This window comes from Nerophis ophidion, linkage group LG06, assembly GCF_033978795.1.
Source record: "Nerophis ophidion isolate RoL-2023_Sa linkage group LG06, RoL_Noph_v1.0, whole genome shotgun sequence".
NCBI classification, from domain to species: domain Eukaryota; kingdom Metazoa; phylum Chordata; class Actinopteri; order Syngnathiformes; family Syngnathidae; genus Nerophis; species Nerophis ophidion.
Window position 1 is genome coordinate 62,010,581 of NC_084616.1, and position 19,340 is coordinate 62,029,920.

Genomic DNA, 19,340 nt, shown 5'->3' on the forward strand with positions numbered 1-19,340 from the left:
TGTAGGAATTTTAAAGAATGTGTTTGTAAATTATGGTGGAAAATAAGTATTTGGTCAACCATTCAAAGCTCTCACTGAGGAATAGGAGGTTTTGGCCCAAAATCTCACGATACATGGCCCCATTCATTCTTTCCTCAACACGGATCAATCGTCCTGTCCCCTTAGCAGAAAAACAGCCCCAAAGCACGATGTTTCCACCCCCATGCTTCACAGTAGGTGTGGTGTCCTCGGGATGCAACTCAGTATTTTTCTTCCTCCAAACACGACAAATTGAGTTTATGCCAAAAAGTTCTATTTTGGTTTCATCTGACCACATGACATTCTCCCAATCCTCTGCTGTATCATCCATGTATCCATTTTGGTATAAACTCAACTCGTCGTGTTTGGAGGAAGAAGAATACTGAGTTGCAGCCCAAGGACACCACACCTACTGTGAAGCATGGGGGTGGAAACATCATGCTTTGGGGCTGTTTTTCTGCTAAGGGGACAGGACGATTGATCCGGGTTAAGGAAAGAATGAATGGGGCCATGTATCGTGAAATGTTGAGCCAAAACCTCCTTCCATCAGTGAGAGCTTTGAATGGTTGACCAAATACTTATTTTCCACCATAATTTACAAATAAATTCTTTAAAATTCCTACAATGTGAATTCCTGTATTTTTGTTCACATTCTGTCTCTCACAGTTGAAGTGTACCTATGATGAAAATTACAGACCTCTGTCATCATTTTAAGTGGGAGAACTTGCACAATCGGTGGCTTACTAAATACCTCTTTGCCCCACTGTAGATAGTACATTGTTGATTCCTTAAGGAGAATTCCTGCAGGAAAAAATAAAAATAAAAAATACTGCGCTGTATTGTATCATTCTCAAGCAATTAGATTTGAAATATATATTTATTTACTTCTCTGTAGCTGCTGCACCTTTCCTGATGTGCACCATCCAATTCCAAATATCATTTTTATGTAAACAAAATAATATTTTCCCTTTTTTCATCACTAATTTCAAGAAACAGCAGGAAATGGTTAATCAATGACAGCTCTGTAAACTAAGTTACCTGCAAAAAGTCCATACAATCTGGAATTTGAGCAGACTTTTGGAAGAAAATGTCCTCTTTTTCTGTATATATTTTTAAAGTGGTTGCAAATAGTACACTTGTATCTTTGTGTTTTTTATATGAAGAGAAATATGTAATTTCTGTTCATTTTAGGGCTGTTTCTTGATGACAGTATGACAACAAAATTGCATTTTTGTCAAAATATTGAGGTATTTTAAACTCATTTAAATTATGCGAGTGTGTCATAACCTTGAATGAATTGTGATTAATCCAAATTTAAACGTGTGATTAATGCTATTAAGATAAATTGTATTTCTAGGTGTATTAATAGATGATAAAATGAACTGTTTTAACAGCACTAGTTTATTTGTGTAGCATTGGAAATTGATATTTTACCAAGTTCTGGAAAGGAAAGAAAAACTAATTTAAAAATGTAACCTTGTCATCTAGTCAATGCAGATCTTAGTGGTGCAGAATTAATTAATTTGACCAAATTTAGAGTAAAAATGTGTCTTGGGGCTGGAATATCTAATATTAGGAACCCTGATACAAAACCTCACAATAATGTCTGATTGAATGCGAAAAACGTTACGAATGGAATGAAAATGGAATGAAATTTTACTTTTTTTTTTTATTGAATGAGAAACCCAGAATGTACATGAAAATAAAGAATGTGGGCTTTGCAATATTAACTACGAAACATAAAACACTGAATATTGACAACATATGAACGTCACACCCACTCCCGATTGACATATTTTACAATCAAGCAAAATGCAACAAAAATTCAACAAACAGCGAAAAATGAACGCGAAATTGAAAACAAAAACAAAAACACACCTACAATCTGATATATCACTAAGCTTTAGAACTTTGTTGTAAAAATCTCCACTATGGAAACACTCCACACCTACACTGCTTGGTGCCTCGTCTGAGGTGCTGTGATTACCATAGTAACCAGTATATCATGCAAAAGGACAGATTCCAAGCATTGAAATACTTTGTATAGTTCAAGAGTTAAGGTCATTAGAAAACATCATAATGGCAGCCACACTTTCCATCTTAAAAATCTAAAAAAACATATTATTTGGGAATGTCCCTCGGGCCAAATTGAAAAGCTTAACTGGCTGCAAATTAGGGGCGGTATAGCTCGGTTGGTAGAGCGACTGCGTGCCAGCTACTTGAGGGTTCCAGGTTCGATCCCCACTTCTGCCGTCCTGGTCACCGCCGTTGTGTCCTTGGGCAAAACACTTTTCCCAGCTGCTCCCGGTGCCACCCACACTGGTTTAAATGTAACTCGGATATTGGTTTTCACTATGTAAAGCGCTTTGAGTCACTAGAAAAAAGCGCTATATAAATATAATTCACTTCACTTCACATGCATCCCCCGGGCCTTAATTTGTGCAGGTCTGGTATATACAGTAGTACAGTGGTTCTAAATCTTTTTTCAGTGATGTACCCCTGTTAATATTTTTTTTGATTCAAGTACCCCCTAATCAGAGCCAAGCATTTTTTTTTGAAAAAAAGATATTAAGAAGTAAAATAAAGCACTATGTCATCAGTTTTGGATGTATTAAATAAATAAATAAATAAATAAATACTAAATTATATAACAGTTCAAAATATTGCTCATTTGTAGTGGTCTTTCTTGAACTATTTGGAAAAAAAAGATATAAAAATAACTAAACTTGTAAATAAAGATTTCTACACATAGAAGTAACCATCAACTTAAAGTGCCCTCTTTGGGGATTGTAACAAAGTTAAAGTTAACCTACCAATGATTGTCACACACACTGTGGTGAAATTTGTCCCCTTGTTCACCCCTTGGGAGGTGAGGGGAGCAGTGGGCAGCAGCGGTGCCACGCCCGGGAATCCTTTTATGGTAATTTAACCCCCAATTCCAACCCTTGATGCTGAGTGCCAAGCAGGGAAGGCAATGGGTCCCATTTTTTTTATAGTCTTTGGTATGACTCGGCCGGGGTTTGAACTCACAACCTACCGATTTTAGGGCAGACACTTTAACCACTAGGCCACTGAGTAGGTCATAGAGATCCATCTGGATTCATGAACTTAGTTCTAAACATTTCTTCACAAAAAAATAAATCTTTAACATCAATGTTTATGGAACATGTACACAAAAAAATCTACCTGTCAACACTGAATATTGCATTGTTGTATTTTTTTTCACAGTTTATGAACTTACATTCATATTTTGTTGAAGTATTATTCAATAAATATATTTATAAAGGATTTTTGAATTGTTGCTATTTTTAGAATATTAAAAAAAAATCTCATGTACCCCTTGGCATACCTTCATGTACCCCCAGGGGTACGCGTACCCCCGTTTGAGAACCACTGCAGTAGTACATTATCGTCATTATAGCATATTGGGTTTTTTTTCAACTTGTACATCTTTTTTGTTTTGACATCAAACATCAACAGTTACAATGACTTTTCTTACCTTCCACCTCCCTGTGAAAGTCAAAGCAAACATATCAGTTATGAAATGCGTCTGTCAAAGGCATGCTGCGCATGAGTAAAGCGATGATGAAAAGACTTACTCCTCATACTCCTCCACCACCTCCTCGTTGTCCGACATGACGGCGACCTTTAACACCAACACACTCCCTCAGTTCTTTTACAGAAAACCTTCATTTTCTCACAATTTCCAGTGCAACCTCTGCAAGCCAAGTATCTGCAGAACCTACCTGGGAATGAGAGCGAGGTCTCAGTGGTAAAAGACGCAAACTGAGTGGTCGCCCTGAAGGCTGCACAACCTTTTGTTGTGTTATTATTAACTTTGAAGATAAATGCCACTTGCATTATCAGCCTTCCCCTCAGAAGCCAGCCTTCTATGGCATGGCAGGCCTAGAACTGCAATCTAATTGCTGATGTAACATGTCTAAAATTACAGTGGTGCAAAAAAGTATTTAGTCAGCCACCGATTGAGCAAGTTTTCCCACTTAAAATGATGACAGAGGTCTGTAATTTTCATCATAGGTACACTTCAACTGTGAGAGACAGAATGTGAAAAAAAATCCAGGAATTCACATTGTAGGAATTTTAAAGATTTTATTTGTAAATGATGATGGAAAATAAGTATTTGGTCAACCATTCAAAGCTATCGCTGATGGAAGGAGGTTTTGGCTCAAAATCTCACGATACATGACGCCATTCATTCTTTCCTTAACACGGATCAATCGTCCTGTCCCCTTAGTAGAAAAACAGCCCCAAAGCATGATGTTTCCACCCCCATGCTTCACAGTAGGTGTGGTGGTCTTGGGATGCAACTCAGTATTATTCTTCCTCCAAACACGACGAGTTGAGTTTATACCAAAAAGTTCTATTTTGGTTTCATCTGACCACATGACATTCCCCCAATCCTCTGCTGTATCATCCATGTATCCATTTTTGGTATAAACTCAACTCGTCGTGTTTGGAGGAAGAAGAATACTGAGTTGCATCCCGAGAACACCATACCTACTGTGAAGCATGGGGGTGGAAACATCACACTTTGGGGCTGTTTTTCTGCTAAGGGGACAGGACGATTGATCCGTGTTAATGAAAGAATGAATGGGGCCATGTATCGTGAGATTTTGAGCCAAAACCTCCTTCCATCAATGAGAGCTTTGAATGGTTGACCAAATACTTATTTTCCACCATAATTTACAAATAAATTCTTTAAAATTCCTACAATGTGAATTCCTGGATTTTTTTTCACATTCTGTCTCTCACAGTTGAAGTGTACCGATGATGAAAATTACAGACCTCTGTCATCATTTTAAGCGGGAGAACTTGCACAATCGGTGGCTGACTAAATACTTTTTTTGCCCCACTGTAAACACTCTTTTTTTGTATTCTAACTGTAATTAACAACCAGGTGACATGTGTTGCCATTGTGTTTTACAATTGCCTATTAAAAACATACAAAAATAGACTTGACAAATTATTGAAATTCCAATAAAAGTTTGAGTGAGTCTCAAGTGACATTTGTTGTAATAAAATGTTTTATTCCAAGTTGTGACTTTCCCATGAAGGCATTCAGAACAGAATATTTCACAAGAGTAGAGCTTTCATTAAAAAAAAAAAACAGTCTTGACAACTTTTTTTAAAGTGCTTCTCATGCAATGGACTTTTCGTTAAGGCAAACAAGACATTTATTTTCTCAACACTGTTTAATGTTAAACGATATTGTCACATCTCATCAAAGAGTGATTGCAGCAATGACATTTCCAATGAGTTCATCATGTTTTAGTTTCAAATATTTTACCATTTTGTTACAGCGACAGGAAAGATTAAAAAAAAAAAAGACAAAAAGATTCAGGAAATAAATGTTATTGTCTTATGCTATTTTCTTACTTTTTCCCTAAAAATAAAACCATGGACTAAGTGATGCGTGACTTCTTTATTTTCCTTTTTTCAACCAAATGAAGAAGATGATCTTGAAATACTTTAACTTATAGATGTTTCACGGTTTGGACTTTGTGATGTCTGTCATGGCTTCTGTCCTCAAATAAACTCCTCTTGCTGGTGATGTCCACATGTTTTAAATCCTGCAGACAGAACATTGAAAGGCTATTATTGTGCAAATCTAATAGAAAAAAAAGACAACTTTTATTTTAAAAAAGAAGTCATGGAATTTATCCATCCGTCCATTTTCTACCGCTTGTCCTGAATTGCATGTGTGGGACACGTAACTTGAAATAAAATCAAAACACTTTAAGTCCTACTTTGACAACAACATTATATAAATCCAGTCCCAAACACAGGTCAGTCATATTTAGAATGATAAAAACAGAGATGTTGGCCGGGGGTTGGTTGGGGACCACTGCTTTACAAGACCCCTGTATTCACCCTCCCTGCCATACCTTTTGATGACTGTGTTATCTGCACACCTCTGAATGTGCCAAAGCTCAGACTTTTTGCAGAAGTCTGAGGTGAAGAGGGAGAGAAGGAATCATTTGTTGGTTCCTAAAGGATCCAGTTTGTGTTCGTCATGCGCATGACTTTTTTTATACTTTGTTATTGTCCTCCTTTTTCTTGAGGATGGTATTGTAAATTGAAATATACACATTATGTGAGGAACAAAAGTCTCTATTCTTGTCTTGGCGCACAACGTCAGGCCAGTTTGCAGAGATGGTACAATCTGTAGATATGGTAATAATGTACCATTGTCATTATCATAAATTATTGTTATTATTAAAAATAATAATTCATTATTCCATCCATCCATTTTAAACCACTTGTCCCTTTTGGGGTCGCGGGGGGTGCTGGACCCTATCTCAGGTGCATTCAGGCGGGGTACACCCTGGACAAGTCACCATCTCATCTCAGGGCCAACACAGATAGACAGACAAAATTCACTCTCACATTCACACACCCCAGGTGTCTTTGGAGGTGGGAGGAACCCGTAGTACCCGGGGACAACATTCAAACTCCACTCAGAAAGACCCCAAGCCTGGGGATCAAACTCAGGACCTTTGTATTATGAGACACATGCACTAACACAGTGTTTTTTAAACACTGTGCCGTGGTATACTAGTGTGCCGTGAGATACAGTCTGCGGTGCCGTGGGAGATTATTTAATTTCACCTAATTGGGTTAAAAATATTTTCTGCAAACCAGTAATTGTAGTCTTCAAATTATGTGTTGTTGTTAAATGTCGGTGCTGCCTAGAGCTGGGCAGAGTAACCGTGTAATACTCTTCCACATCAGTAGGTGGTAGCCGGTAGCTAATAGCTTTGTAGATGTCGGAAACTGCAGTGGGCAGCGTGCAGGTAAAAACGGTATCTAATGCTTAAACCGAAAATAAACAAAAGGTGAGTGCCCCTGAGAAAAAGCATTGAAGCTTAAGGAAGGCTATGCAGAATGAAACTAAAACTGAACTGGCTACAAAGTAAACAACAACAGAATGCTGGACGACAGCAAAGACTTACTGTGGAGCAAAGATGGCTTCCACATCGTACATCCGAACATGAGATGACAATCAACAATGTCCCCACAAAGAAGGATAAAAACAACTGATATATCCTTGATTGCTAAAACAAAGTAGATATGTAGTTTAAAGGAAGACATGAAACTGTTACAGAAAAATACCAAATAAAGAGAAAAAGCCACCAAAATAGGAGCGCAAGACAAGAACTAAAACACTACACACAGGAAAACAACAACAAACTCAAAATAAGTCACGGCATGATGTCACAGGTTGTGACAGTGCACCTACTTTGAGACAAGAGCTATAGTGATCCAAGGTTGGTAATGTTTAAAAATCATATCAATTGCGACGATGGCTTTTTACTTTCAACTGAGTTTCGTTTCAGGTGTCAAACATGCGGCCCGCGGGCCTGATCAGGCCCACCAACCGGTTTTATCCGGCCCGCGGGATGAGTTTGCTAAGTATAAAATCGAGCCGAAATTTGTGAATGAAAGAAACTGCTTTTCTTAATGTGTCCACTAGATGTCACAATAGCAATTCTTTGCATCTTTGTAGATGGTGCTACATATGTAAAAAAAAAAAATAAACCACTTGATGTTAGTGCACCAGTCAAGGAAAATGAGCAAACTACATAAATAACATCATTTTATTTGGTTTCGATATTTTTTTTTTATCTTGATAGATTGAAAAAGAACTCCAATGAGTTAACTGATGAACATTATCACGTAATTTATTCAGACAGTATAAATAACGACAACTAAAGATAGAAAACCAAGACTTGATTAACGTGGACCCAGACTTAAACAAGTTGAAAAACTTATTCGGGTGTTACCATTTAGTGGTCAATTGTACGGAATATGTACCGTACTGTGCAATCTACTAATAAAAGTTTCAATCAATTAATCAATCAATACTACTAACCGCAACAAGTAAGTGTAAAAAAAACCAACAACATTATTTGTACATTTTCCGAATGTATTTGTTCTATTTTTAAACAGAGAAAACAATCTGAAGTTGTCTTTATTTGTAAGTTATCGTGCCGTGATTTTATCAGTCCGGCCCACTTGGGAGTAGATTTTTCTCCATGTAGCCCCCGATCTAAAATGGGTTTGACACCCCTGCTCTAACCACTAGGCCAATGAGTAGGTGCCCGATTGTAGCTGAGATAGGTACCAGCGCCCCCCGCGACCCCAAAGGTAATAAGCGGTAGGAAATGGATGGATGGATGAATGAGGAGCCCTGATATCAACTCAAGGAACAGCAGTGCCTCCTAGCTGCTACAAGTGTCTTTCCATGCACAGGTGCAGCCAACATGCTCTAACAGCTGATCTTACCGTGGGACTAGAGGAACATCCGGTTTGGTTGGTGCTGCCGAGCCAGCGGTTGATCCTGCTCGAAATACCTGACGAGTAGCCCGGAAATTCCTGCTGCGATACAAGGACAGACGTACATGAATATGCATTTGCCCCGAGCGTCAATAGGGAGAGGAGCTTTCTGACCTTATGTCTTTGGGAGGGCTTGTTGGCTTCGCTGCCTGCTGCTCCTTCTCAAAGAAGCTTCTCTTCCTGGACACCTCGTCCAGCAGGTAGAAGGTCCTCTGGTTCACATCTGGAGATCGAGCAGTTCCTGATTTCTGTGCATGCCAGGATTGAAAAAAAAATACATCTTCGGATGACATTATTGTACAATTTGTGTGAGTTCAGACCTGTGCAGCCTGGGCTAGCCTCTCCATCTTCTCCTGGATGGACCTGGATGACACTCTCTGCACGGAGCTGCACAAGTCGTGAGGAAACAAACACATTCTGCTGAGTCAACTGTAGCACTCGAAGGTCTCCAAATGGTTTGATGAAATATACTCACTTCCTCTGGAAAAGTGACGATTTTTGCTCATTAACCGCTGGATCCTGATTCAAACCAAAAGAGATTAAACTTTGCACACAATAGTTTTAGTGCTAAATTAGTCAGTTTTGGAAGTAGATTGGTCTCACATCAACTTAAGTTAAAGTTAAAGTACCAATGATTGTCACACACATACTAGGTGTGGTGAAATATGTCCTCTGCATTTGACCCATCCCAATGATCACCCCTTGGGAAGTGAGGGGAGCAGTGGGCAGCAGCAGTGGGAATCATTTATGGTGATTTAACCCTCAATTTCAACCCTTGATGCTGAGTGCCAAGCAGGGAGGCAATGGGTCCCATTTTTCCATAGTCTTTGGTATGACTCGGCCGGGGTTTTAACTCACAACCTACCGATCTCAGGGCGGACACTCTAACCACTAGGCCAGGGGTAGAGAACCTATGGCTCTAGAGCCAGATGTGGCTCTTTTGATGACTGCATCTGGCTCTCAGATAAATCTTAGCTGACATTGCTTAACACGATAAGTAACGAATAATTCCGCTGGTAATCACGATGTTAAAAATAACGTTCAAAATATAAAACATTCTCATGCATTTTAATCGATCCATCCGTTTTCTACCGCACCTGTTCAAGTAATAACAATGTTATTCAAAAGAATTAGAGACTTATTATACTCTAAAAATGTTGGTCTTACTTGAAAAACGCACGCATTTGGTTGTATTCAGTGTTAAAAAATATGATATGGCTCTCACGAAAATACATTTTAAAGTATTTGGCTTTCATGACTCTCTCAGCCAAAAAGGTTCCCGACCCCTGCACTAGGCCAATGAGTAGATCATAGTAGATTATATACGTATAGCATTGTGATATTAATACATATGCATATGTCAATGAATATACAAATACAAATGTGATATACAAATAAATAAATATTTTTTATAAATAAACTCGTATTTGTAAATATATTTTCGAGATTTGAAAATATATACAAATAAAATGTATGAATATGAAAATGTGACATACAAACAAATCAAGAATGTGTAGAAATAAATGCGTATTTGTACATTTATTTTTGAGATGTGAATATAAATATGCTTTATTTTGTATTTGTATTGAATTTGCATATGCGGATTGCTTTTTTGCTTTTGTGTCGATGAGACATCCATCCATCCATTTTCTACCGCTTATTCCCTTTCGGGGTCGCGGGGGGCGCTGGCGCCTATCTCAGCTACAATCGGGCGGAAGGCGGGGTACACCCTGGACAAGTCGCCACCTCATCGCAGGGCCAACACAGATAGACAGACAACATTCACACTCACATTCACACACTAGGGCCAATTTAGTGTTGCCAATCAACCTATCCCCAGGTGCATGTCTTTGGAAGTGGGAGGAAGCCGGAGTACCCGGAGGGAACCCACGCATTCACGGGGAGAACATGCAAACTCCACACAGAAAGAACCTGAGCCTGGATTTGAACCCAGGACTGCAGGAACTTCGTATTGTGAGGCAGATGCACTAACCCCTCTGCCACCGTGAAGCCGTCGATGAGACATTCCTATCACAAATCAGATGTAGAAGTAAATGTGACCTACACACTCCCTTGAACAACCAGCAGAGGGCACTGCAGTCAGAGCAGTTTGGGTCACTATGGTCTACTTTAAACCTGCATCCTTACCCTTTCCATCCTTTGTAACTGAGCTACTGTGTGGAACAATTTCCCTTGTGGATCAATAAAGTTTGTATAAGTCTAAGTCTAAAAAAATGACAATTCATAGGCACTGATGGGGGTCATGAATCAAACGATTTCTAATTAATCAATTGACGAGTAGATACAAATCCCACATTGTGTACTTTTACATTACATTGCACTGACTTTTACCGTGTTGGTTTCAAACTTCTTTGATGCAATCCTGACACTTGAACTAAAACAGAATACAAACTGGGTAAGTCAACTTTTCACAAACACATAATTAGGGACACACATTCCAGTCGTACAGACCTTCTCTGCAGTGGCGAAGTCTCCTCCTCTTTCTTCCTCAACATCTGCAGGGACCAAGCACTGTCACTGAGTACTCATACAGTCACTCGTCTACGAGTGTCCGTCTTAAACCAGGGGTGTCTGAAGTGTGGCTTGGGGGCCTTTTTAGGCCTACAGTTCACCTTTTGTTGGCCTGCAGCATATTGTCGATATAAAATAAAACTAAATAAAGCAAAAGTAAAACTGTAAGAAAAAAGTTGTACATTAATATAATGACAGAAACCTTAATATTATATAGATCTCACTATCAAAATTTCCCCCACATGCTTTGTTTTTCGGCATGTGGCACTTGGTGGAAAAACTTTGGACACCCATGTTTTAAGGCAATGCATGGTCCATTGCTGTGTAATGTCTTTACCCTGAATGATATGGTCCTGGAGCTCTTTCTGATGAACACAGGTGTGGCTGTCTGTTCAGAGCTGTTGTTAATTGAAGGGCTGAGATCACTGGTCTGAGATAGAGCAAAATAAGAGACTGTAATAGAATACAATAATGCAATGATTACTTTGGACAGTAGAGGGTAATGTTGCTACACATATCATTGAATACTATATAGAGTATGTCAGGACTAATTGAGTGTACATACAGTATGTCTGCAGTACTTCCTACCTGGAAAACCTCTCCATGTCCATTGGAAGTGGGACTCTGACAGGGTGAGACCAAGAGGTCTGTGGGTGACCCGGGGTCCATCAGAGAGAGGGAGCTCTTGGGAGAAGTGGGGCTCTTGTCGATTGAGATGGAGACAGAACTGCAACATTAGAAGCATAAATAGTAATGAATGCAAATTGTTTGTTGCTTCTCTTAGACTGGTTTTGGATGTGTGGCATGCATATACAGTGGGGCAGAAAAGTATTTAGTCAGCCACCGATTGTGCAAGTTCTCCCACTTAAAATGATGACAGAGGTCTGTAATTTTCATCATAGGTACACTTCAACTGTGAGAGACAGAATGTGAAAAAAAAAAATCCAGATATTCACATTGTAGGAATTTTAAAGAATTTATTTGTAAATTATGGTGGAAAATAAGTATTTGGTCAACCATTCAAAACTCTCGCTGATGGAAGGAGGTTTTGGCTCAAAATCTCACGATACATGGCCACATTCATTCTTTCCTTAACACGGATCAATCGTCTTGTCCCCTTAGCAGAAAAACAGCCCCAAAGCATGATGTTTCCACCCCCATGCTTCACAGTAGGTATGGTATTCTTGGGATGCAACTCAGTATTCTTATTCCTCCAAACATGACGAGTTGAGTTTATAAATAAATATATACCAATAAGTTCTATTTTGGTTTCATCTGATCACATGACATTCTCCCAATATTCTGCTGTATCATCCATGTTTTCATTTTGGTATAAACTCAACTCGTTGTGTTTGGATGAAGAAGAATACAGAGTTGCATCCTAAGAACACCATACCTACTCTGAAGCATGGGGGTGGAAACATCGTGCTTTGGGGGCTGTTGTTCTGCTAAGGGGACAGGACGATTAATGTAGGTTTTGAAATTTATGCTTCAAGAGCCCTAAACCTAAAGTGTACCCGTGCTTGCTTGGCGATGTCACGTGTGTACCCTTCAACTTCTTTCCCTGTTTTACCAGTGCGATTTTGAATATCCAGTTGAACTTAAAGGTAATGTTCCTTCCATACAGTGGAATGCACCCGTTGATGGTGTTAATATCGACATCAACATTGTTTGCCTACAGAAAGGTACCAGAGGTGGGTAGTAACGCGCTACATTTACTCCGTTACATTTACTTGAGTAACTTTTGGGATAAATTGTACTTCTATGAGTAGTTTTTATGCAACATACTTTTACTTTAACTTGAGTATATTTATAGAGAAGAAACGCTACTTTTATTCCGTTCCATTTATCTACATTCAGCTCGCTACTTTTTTTTATCGATCTGTTAATATTTGTTTTGGTAATGACAGACCTTCAAAGTAGAATCTACGCATGCCTGCGTTTCACCAATCACATGCAGTCACTGGTGACGTTGGACCAATCAAACAGAGCCAGGCGGTCACATGACCCGACTTAAACAAGTTGAAAAACTTATTGGGTTGTTACCATTTAGTGGTCAATTGTACGGTATATGTACTGTACCGTGCAATCTAATAATAAAAGTTTCAATCAATCAATCAAAAGTGTAAAGGAAAAAATATTTTTTTTATTTCAACCGTACTTCCCGTCAAAGCTTAAAGACTGATCGCACAGTTCCTGCCTTCATAATAAAAGTGCCGCTCCATCGCGCCTGCACTAACAAAATAAGAGTCTCCGAAAGCCAGAGCAAACAAACTAGCAAGCTACGGAGTTTGCCGCCAATGTATTTCTTTTAAAGTGTATAAAAAACAATATGGAAGCTGGACAAATAAGATGCCAAAAACCAACGACTTTCATGTGGTATTAGACAGAAAAGAGGAACTTTTTTTCTCCTCGATTTGAAAACCTGGACGTCTGATTCCAATCAATGCAAGTCATCAGAATCATGTAATACACCAACTTATATTCTTGTCTTCATGAAAGATAGGAATCTATGTGTTAAACATGCATGTATATTCATTAAAACACCTTTAACATGTCAACAAAAACGACAAAATAAATAAATATAAATTATATACTGTATATATAAATGTGTATATATATATATATATATATATATGATATGTGTGTGTGTATATATGATATGTGTGTGTATAAATGATATGTGTATGTATGTATATGTATATATGAGGTAGATCACCTCAACTTGGTCATTTACTAAGTAATTGATAAACGTTGAAAAACTTATTGGGGTGTTACCATTTAGTGGTCAATTGTACGGAATATGTACTGTACTGTACAATCTACTAATACAAGTTTCAATCACTCAATCAATCAATCAAATCAATGAATGCCTACTGAGCCCATAGTGGTGTTAATTTATTGTGGCTCAATGTGCCATTTTATTTTATTTTATTTTAATGTACTATTATTTAATATATATTATTGTTTTAGTTGCTTAAGAGATATTCCTGGCTCTGAATTTGTTCGTTGCTATTGTCATGTTTCTGTGCATTATTTGTTGCCGTAATCAGGTTACTCATCAGTTACTCAGTACTTGAGTAGTTTTTTCACAACGTACTTTTTACTTTTACTCAAGTAAATATTTGGGTGACTACTCCTTACTTTTACTTGAGTAATAAATCTCTAAAGTAACAGTACTCTTACTTGAGTGCAATTTCTGGCTACTCTACCCACCTCTGAAAGGTACCCACTTGTTGCTTCGTTGAAGCAACATCCATTTCTTCTGGTTCTCCTCAGTTGTCAACATCCCTGGTGTAAGATCTGGGTATGATACGCAGCCCAGTCACGATCACATTATCTGTGTAGTCTGGTTCATCTAGTCTGTGATATTTTTCAGATCGGTGTTGCCTTGGCGCATTGCTGTTTGTTCCTCTCTAAGATTCTTCACTTCCTCTCTGAGCATACTTGCCAACCTTGAGACCTTCGATTTCGGGAGGAGGCGGGAGTGGTTGGGGGCGGGGCATTGTTGGTGGCGTAGTTAAGAGGGGAGGAGTATATTTACAGCTATCCATCCATCTATGTTCTACCGCTTATAACCTTTGGGGTTGTGGGGGGCGCTGGTGCCTATCTAAGCTACAATAGGGCAGAAGGCGTTGTACACCCTGAACAAGTCGCCACCTCATCGCAGTATGTGTAGAAATTTGTATTTATAATTGAATAACTTGTTTATTTTTCAACAAGTTTTTAGTTCTTTTTATATATTTTTTCCAAATAGTTCAAGAAAGACCACTACAAATGAGCAATATTTTGCACTGTTGTACTATTTGATAAATCAGAAACTGATGACATAGTGCTGTATTTTACTTCTTTATCTCTTGTTTTCAACCAAAGATGCTTTGCTCTGATTAGGGGGTACTTGAATTAAAAAAATGTTCACAGGGGGTACATCTCTGAAAAATGTTTGAGAACCACTGCTCTAAAAGCCGTATATGTTATTGTCACATATGCATGCACAGTAGATGGCAGTATTGTCCTGTTTAAGAGTGTCACAACATTGCTGTTTACGGCAGACAAACTGCTTTAAGGTAGACGAAAACGTGACTGCTGTTGTTGTGTGTTGTTGCCGTGCTGGTAGGACGTTAATGAAACTGCCAAACAATAAACCAAGAACTCACCCTGGATCATTCTAAAGTTATAAAGTCATTGGGCAGGCACTCTGTTTATATTGTGGGAAAGCGGACGTGAAAACAGGCTGTCGACACGTCACTCGGGTCTGCGTGGAGCTGGAGTGGGCGTGGCCTCCAGCTCCGCCTGAATTTCGGGAGATTCTCTGGAGAAAATTTGTCCCGGGAGGTTATTGGTAGAGGCGCTGAATTTCGGGAGTCTCCCGGAAAATCCGGGAGGGTTGGCAAGTATGTCTCTGAGATTTTTTATTCTGTCCCTTAACAAGTTATTATTCTGTGTGATTGTAGACTTTCTATATATGATTGTGTATGTGTCGTATCTAAATTTCTAGTTGTGTGTTTTTCTAATTTATTTTCAGACTTTCTTTCAAAAAATAATAGGAAAAACAGATATTTCTTGTGAACCTGATAAACTTGGGAGTTGGGGTGGACGGCAGCCTTGACACTGGGTCATTCCCCGATGGTTCTCCATTTTCCTGCTAATAATAGAGAATCACAAACAAAAGACCATGATCAACACAAGCACAAAGCTTTTTTTCACCACCCGATACACACCTTGCATTACATAACATCGTAGAGGCATGGCTTCGTTTTCAGATAACTTGAAATAAAAATCACTTGCAAGTGTATCGAAGGTCCCTGATACTGGTCTTATCAATTTTATAAAAGATGGTCACTTGATTTACAATGGTAGACTTTACATAATATAATAAAGATAGGCCATGTGCAAGGGTTGTTTATATTTGTAGGTTTGGTGTGAAAGAACATCTTAAGAACCCTGACCCAAACCCCATAAAACTGTTGGATGAACTATACCGGAGATCCTATGGCCCAATGGCGACATGCAAAGAGGTATAGCTCCGTAAAGGATGGCTACATGTTTCAATACTTTTGCATATACAGTGTTTGCATGTGTGTGTGTGTGTGTGAGAACATGGGTCACTTTGTGTAAGATTAAGAAACTCAATGCAAAAAAAATCACCTCCCATGCCTGAGTTGTTGTGTAGATGATTAACACGACTCTGTGTGGGGTAACAACACACTGAGGTTACACACTGCAGGTTGGCATTACATGGACTGTTTCTTCTAAACACACACAAATATACTCTTGCACCTATTGGGAATAGCATTAAATGCACATGCATGGTGACATTAAAGCTTTTATAGCCTTGACACTTGCATTTTAAGGGAATTTGGAATATATTAATTAAATACACAGTACAGATAGTCCTAATTGGAGCATAACAGTCTCCTAACTACACCCTAATGTTATCTTAAAATAATAAAAAAGCCTTACCTCTGTGTTTGTGACTTTTGCACTCCTTTTACCGCTGAAGTTTTTAGGGACGTAAGGAGTCGCCTCTTCGTTCTCTTCCACCCTCTTCTGATGCCGCAGGGTCTCCGCTTGCCTCACCCTCTGCTTTTCATCACGAACACGCAGCATTTCCATGAAGTCCACCTGCATCTGCTCGGCACTAGAAAATAAACAAAGCTATTCGGACCGAGAAAATGACAATTTCCCCATTAATTTGAGCGAGGATAAAATATTCGTGTTTGAGGATATTGATAGCGACGGACTAGAAAAAATAAAAAACCAAGTTAGAAAAAAAAACGCGATTGCATTGGGACGGATTCAGATGTTTTTAGACACATTTACTAGGATAATTCTGGGAAATCCCTTATCTTGTGTGTTATTCAGCTCTATGTTTTTAATGGATCCCACTCAAAAAGGCTCAGCTTAAGTTCTTTAAAGGCCTACTGAGACCCACTACTACCGACCACGCAGTCTGATAGTTTATATATCAATGATGAAATATTAACATTGCAACACATGCCAATACGGCCTTTTTAGTTTACTAAATTGCAATTTTAAATTTCCCGGGAGTCTCTTGTTGAAAACGTCGCGGAATGATGACGTGTACGCGTGATGGCACGGACTGTTAGGAAATATTAGCGCTGCACGCACACACAGCTAAAAGTCGTCTGCTTTAACCGCATAATTATACAGTATTTTGGACATCTGTGTTGCTGAATCTTTTGCACTTTCTTCAATTAATAATGGAGAAGTCAAAGTAGAAAGATGGAGTTGGGAAGCTTTTGCCTTTAGCCACACAAACACACGGTGATTCCTTGTTTAAAATTCCCGGAGGTAAAGCTTTCCTATGGATCAGAGCGGTCAAGCGAACATGGATCCCGACCAAATGTCAACCATCAGTTTTCAGTGAGAAAATTGTGGTCAAAAGTCGGCACTTACCGGGGATCAGCTGAGCTTGTGTTGTCCATACAGTTGCCGTCGACTACCATCAGACACTGGCCTCAAGACACCCGTGGACACACCCTTCCGACTATCAGGTACTATTAATCTCACTAAAACACTAGCAACACTATAGAAAGATAAGGGATTTCCCAGAATTATCCTAGTAAATGTGTCTAAAAATATCTGAATCCGTCCCAATGCAATCGCGTTTTTTTTTTTTTAGTCCTCAAACACGGATATTTCATCCTCGCAAAAATTAATGGGGAAATTGTTGTTTTCTCGGTCCGAATAGCTCTTTTTGTTGGAGGCTCCCATTAAAAACAATGTGAGGATGTGAGGAGCCATCAACGGGTGACGTCATCGTCTGCAACTTCCGGTAAAGGCAGGGCTTTTTTGTTAGCGACCAAAAGTTGCGAACTTTATCATCGATGTTCACTACTAAATCCTTTCAGCAAAAATATGGCAATATCGTGAAATTATCAAGTATGACACATAGAATGGACCTGCTATCCCCGTTTAAATAAGAAAATCTCATTTCAGTAGGCCTTTAAAAAGTATTCGCTGGCTTTGAGGACATCTTTGACAGCAAAGCTTTCTAAGCAGTTTGAAAGGTTTACAAAGGACACATCTCCGCAAGCCAAATAGAATTTAATCCCCAGTTGTCTCCGCTTCAAGTTTTCCTGTGGTATCTTTGCATGCCAGATAAATTCCAATAGTCTTTGGCAAGAATTTCAATCCAACCTGCTGGAGCTTGGAGCTGTTTCAGGTAGGGCGTCTGCAACATGGTTGGTAGTGAGCTGGTCTGTGGGTGCTGGCCTGTCGTCCTCCTCCGGGTCACAAGTGCTACTGGAGCTTTTCACCCTCCTCCTCCTCTCTCTCTCTGCCTCCTCCTCGTCCTCCATTGTCCACTGACGTGCCAAACTGAGGACGGACATGTGATCTCGTAAAACAGGCTCATATCAATCATGACATAACAGCGTTGTTGAAATAGGAAATAATTGTTAAAGCCAAGCTGCTTTGCTCGGTGGGCAAGGTGTAAGCAAGATTTCAATCTCATATTGAAAACAAACGCCTGCAGACTGCTATAGTGCAGCGGGGGGTGAGGTTCTCTCCTCATTTTACAGAAGAATACACAAAAGTATTACGCTGACAAAACCACGGTGCATAAGAGTGAATGTAAGTTAGTTAGCTGAGATCGCTGTTGATATTTCAAGACTATTACCTCAAATGAAAAGTACCACATTACAATTCCATTGTTGTTTTTAAATGCTATCTTTTGGAAATGAAAGTTTTACCTGGACAATGCAGACCAGTTTCTCCGACTGACCGACATGCTGGATGAAAAATGCGTTATCAGCGTACTCGACTCAGGACAGGCGAACGACTGACAGGCACTCGGGAGCGTAGTCCACCTTTACCCTATTCACTGAGGCGTCACATGAAGCGCCACAAAGGTAAACTACCCACCTGAAGGAGAGAGAGAAGGAAAGAGAGAGACTTAGAGACTATGAGCAAAGTGGTTCAGCCCTTTTTTTTCCCCCAGGCCTGAGCCATAATTAAACCACTGAATGTTACAATGAAATACAGTAACTGTTGTAAGATAGATCAAAATAGATACAGTGAAATGTTCTCAATTGTACAAGTGAAGCATAATTTTGTTGTAGCAGGGACTGGGGGCAGTGAGTAGGCATCGATCCCAAGCAAACTTTACGAAAGTCAGCTTTCTTTATATATAAAGATTTGTATTTACAACATTAATAATATATATGTAACGGCTGTGTGGCATAGCGATGCCGGGTCTGCTCTTCCAAGGATGCGTCGGCAAGAACACAGCAAAGGTAAGATATAATGTATTTATTTAACTAATAAAGGGCTAAGGAACTAAACACTGGCGCTAAACAGAAAAAAACAAACACAAGGCGCTAGCATGGAGGCTAGGAATAATACACGGAAAAACACTAACTTGGAACAAAGGCACACACAAGGGAAAACAAACCATTAGCATGAGA

At 39.2% G+C, this 19,340-nt stretch overlaps 2 protein-coding genes across 8 annotated transcripts in view; both read right to left on the reverse strand.

Annotated features, from left to right (window-relative positions):
* The window catches only part of tnnt2a (troponin T type 2a (cardiac)), a 27,315-nt gene extending 23,512 nt beyond the window's left edge, over nt 1-3,803 (reverse strand). For 2 of the 5 annotated variants that reach the window (XM_061904516.1, XM_061904515.1), the window contains exon 1: nt 3,618-3,803. In XM_061904516.1, coding sequence (XP_061760500.1) covers nt 3,618-3,624 — 7 coding nt within the window. In that variant the 5' untranslated portion in view covers nt 3,625-3,803. The remainder of the gene's footprint in view (nt 1-3,617) is intronic. The other 3 variants (XM_061904514.1, XM_061904513.1, XM_061904517.1) reach the window with 2 other exon arrangements.
* Nucleotides 3,804-5,040: 1,237 nt separating this feature from the next.
* On the reverse strand, nt 5,041-18,803 carry lad1 (ladinin). Of its 3 annotated transcripts, none has more exons than XM_061904519.1 (13): nt 18,627-18,803; nt 18,073-18,252; nt 16,372-16,549; nt 15,480-15,553; nt 11,497-11,635; nt 11,246-11,338; nt 10,849-10,892; nt 10,723-10,771; nt 8,852-8,895; nt 8,697-8,763; nt 8,491-8,624; nt 8,326-8,415; nt 5,041-5,609 (listed from the first exon to the last, which is right to left on the reverse strand). In XM_061904519.1, the coding sequence occupies exons 1-13, from the start codon at nt 18,662-18,664 to the stop codon at nt 5,603-5,605; spliced, it is 1,137 nt and encodes a 378-aa protein (XP_061760503.1). In that variant the 5' UTR covers nt 18,665-18,803; the 3' UTR covers nt 5,041-5,602. The 3 variants fall into 3 exon arrangements, with proteins under 3 accessions (XP_061760503.1, XP_061760502.1, XP_061760504.1); XM_061904518.1 differs by having other exon boundaries at nt 8,326-8,418; XM_061904520.1 differs by having other exon boundaries at nt 8,326-8,418; nt 10,729-10,771; nt 18,627-18,802.
* Nucleotides 18,804-19,340: the final 537 nt, after the last annotated feature.

Bases quoted from the DNA above. Each gene is read 5' to 3' on its own strand.
- lad1 (XM_061904518.1), bottom strand. From the start codon at position 18,664: ATGTCGGTCAGTCGGAGAAACTGGTCTGCATTGTCCAG. The intron at 11,636-15,479 runs GTTCACAAGAAA...CTAATGTTGCAG, and splicing joins CCAACTCCCAAGTTTATCAG to TTCTGTCTCCATCTCAATCG. The intron at 10,893-11,245 runs GTAAAGACATTA...TGGTCCCTGCAG, and splicing joins CCAGGACCATATCATTCAGG to ATGTTGAGGAAGAAAGAGGA.